At 34.0% G+C, this 1,928-nt stretch overlaps 1 protein-coding gene across 1 annotated transcript; it reads right to left on the minus strand.

The window, feature by feature from the left end:
- Nucleotides 1-825: 825 nt before the first annotated feature.
- LOC133792418 (uncharacterized) lies at nucleotides 826-1,494 on the minus strand. The gene has a single exon (XM_062230322.1). It carries the CDS (start codon nucleotides 1,492-1,494, stop codon nucleotides 826-828), a length of 669 nt encoding a protein of 222 aa, XP_062086306.1.
- Between the last annotated feature and the right edge of the window lie 434 nt (nucleotides 1,495-1,928).

Consider the following 1,928-nt stretch of genomic DNA (forward strand, 5'->3'; position numbering starts at 1 on the left):
CTAGAGTTTTCTCAAGACCTTCTTCTTTCTCTTCTTCTTCCTTCTCTCTCCCTATCTCATGCCACTTCCTCTCTCTCTCTCTCTCTCTAGAATTCGGCAGCCCAAGAGCATATTGCTCTCTTCTTCAATTTCCTTCCCCCTTTATCCTAATTCTCTCATAATGGTATAATAAAATAAAAGGGTAAGTTTCCTATTTTCTATTTATTTTCTCTTAATTTTTATTTATTTTGATTTTTCTTAATTGGAGGAAAATAAAGATGATAGCATCCTTGCCTATTTTATCTAAAATCTCCCAATAAAGAAAATGGTAAATTCTCTCCTCCTTTCCCACTATGCTGCACATCCAAGACTCTCTTTCTCTTTCCCTTTTTTTTTTAAATAATTAAATATAATAAAAGGAAACCACAAGTGTGTAGAAAATTCTACATATGTGCACCATGCTACCATGAACTTGCACACACTCAATAACTAGGGTGCATCACTACCTATCATGCACCTTAGTGCATTCAACCAAAACTCACATAATCACATTTTTAAAATAAATTAATAAATAACATTTAACAAATAAATTCACAAAATTCTACCAAACAATTCTAACAATTAATTTAAACAAACAAACAATTAAATAAAATAATTCACAACACTTAACAATTAAATGAAATAAAACACAAAAAATTTAATAACTAAAAAAAAAATTAGGTGCACTACACTAGCAAAGTGGTCATTCTTGCCGCACACAAAGCAATGTCCCTTGGAACTTTTGAATTGTCCCTCATTCTTCTTAGGCCCTAAAATTTTTTTACCCTTGCCTTTATTTTTGCCAATTCATTTGCCATTGTTAGGAAGTTTAGCCACCACATTGTCCTTTGAAGTCTCTCCATTAGACTCCTCCTCATTATTATCTCTAGAATGGGATTCCTCCTCAATCTTCAAGTGTTTGAGGATTTGTTCCAATGAAATCTCATCATTCTTATGATGGATTTTCTTCTTATAGCCCCTCCAAGAATGAGGCAATTTGGCTATTATGGCTCTAACAAGGAATTGCTCTGGCAAGATAATACTTAGGGTAGATAGCTTATTCACAATTATATGCAACTCATGTATTTGGGGAAGAATGAGTTTCATGTCATAAAACTTAAATTTCATGTATTGAGTAATAAGGAATTTCTTTGTATCTTCTTCTTCCGCTTTGTACTTTTTCTCTAAATCTTCCCAAATCTCCTTGGCGGTCTTGGTGTTGGGGTAGAGATCATACAAGCAGTTCGAGAGTGCGTTGAGAATGTGACCCCTACAAATAAATTCATCTTCTTCGTGTTTCTTCCTTTCTTTGATGACTTCTTGAGTGTCATCTTCTTGAGCGGGTTCTATAGCCTTTAGATCTTTATCCAAGACATAGAAGACCTTGAGAGTGGTTAGCAAGAACATAATCTTTTCTTGCCAATGAACAAATTTAGTACCATCAAATCTATCTAATCTCATAAAGTCTTGTGTCATTATTTCAAAGCCGAAAATGAAGTGGATTCTTCCATGATGATGTATCTCAAATAATATAGAATTAGAATGTTGGGGGAGAGTGAGATTACACCACCAAAATATTATGAATCTTCACTAAATTATTCTTGACAGAGACCAATAAAACATTAAGTTAGATGATGCAAACCCTAGTTTGTAGACCAAACTTCTTGAGTCTTCTTGGATCTTCAAAGCCTTGCTTTAAGACACCACCTTGAATTTCTTCTTCCTTTTGCAAAAACACAACCAAGGCTTATATACGAGATGTATTGCTGTTCCAATTCTCTATTTCCTAGCTCTCCATGGATGCTTAAGGCTATTCTAAGAGGAAATGGGAGTTGGGATTGAACAATCATTTAAACTCACAAAGTCAAGCACTTTCTTTATGAGTTTCTTGGAGAAAACTTGAGATCATG

This window comes from Humulus lupulus, chromosome 7 (assembly GCF_963169125.1).
Source record: "Humulus lupulus chromosome 7, drHumLupu1.1, whole genome shotgun sequence".
Lineage (NCBI taxonomy): Eukaryota > Viridiplantae > Streptophyta > Magnoliopsida > Rosales > Cannabaceae > Humulus > Humulus lupulus.

Excerpts from the sequence above, each read along its gene's own strand:
- LOC133792418 (XM_062230322.1), bottom strand. The coding sequence starts at position 1,494 with ATGACACAAGACTTTATGAGATTAGATAGATTTGATGGTACTAAATTT.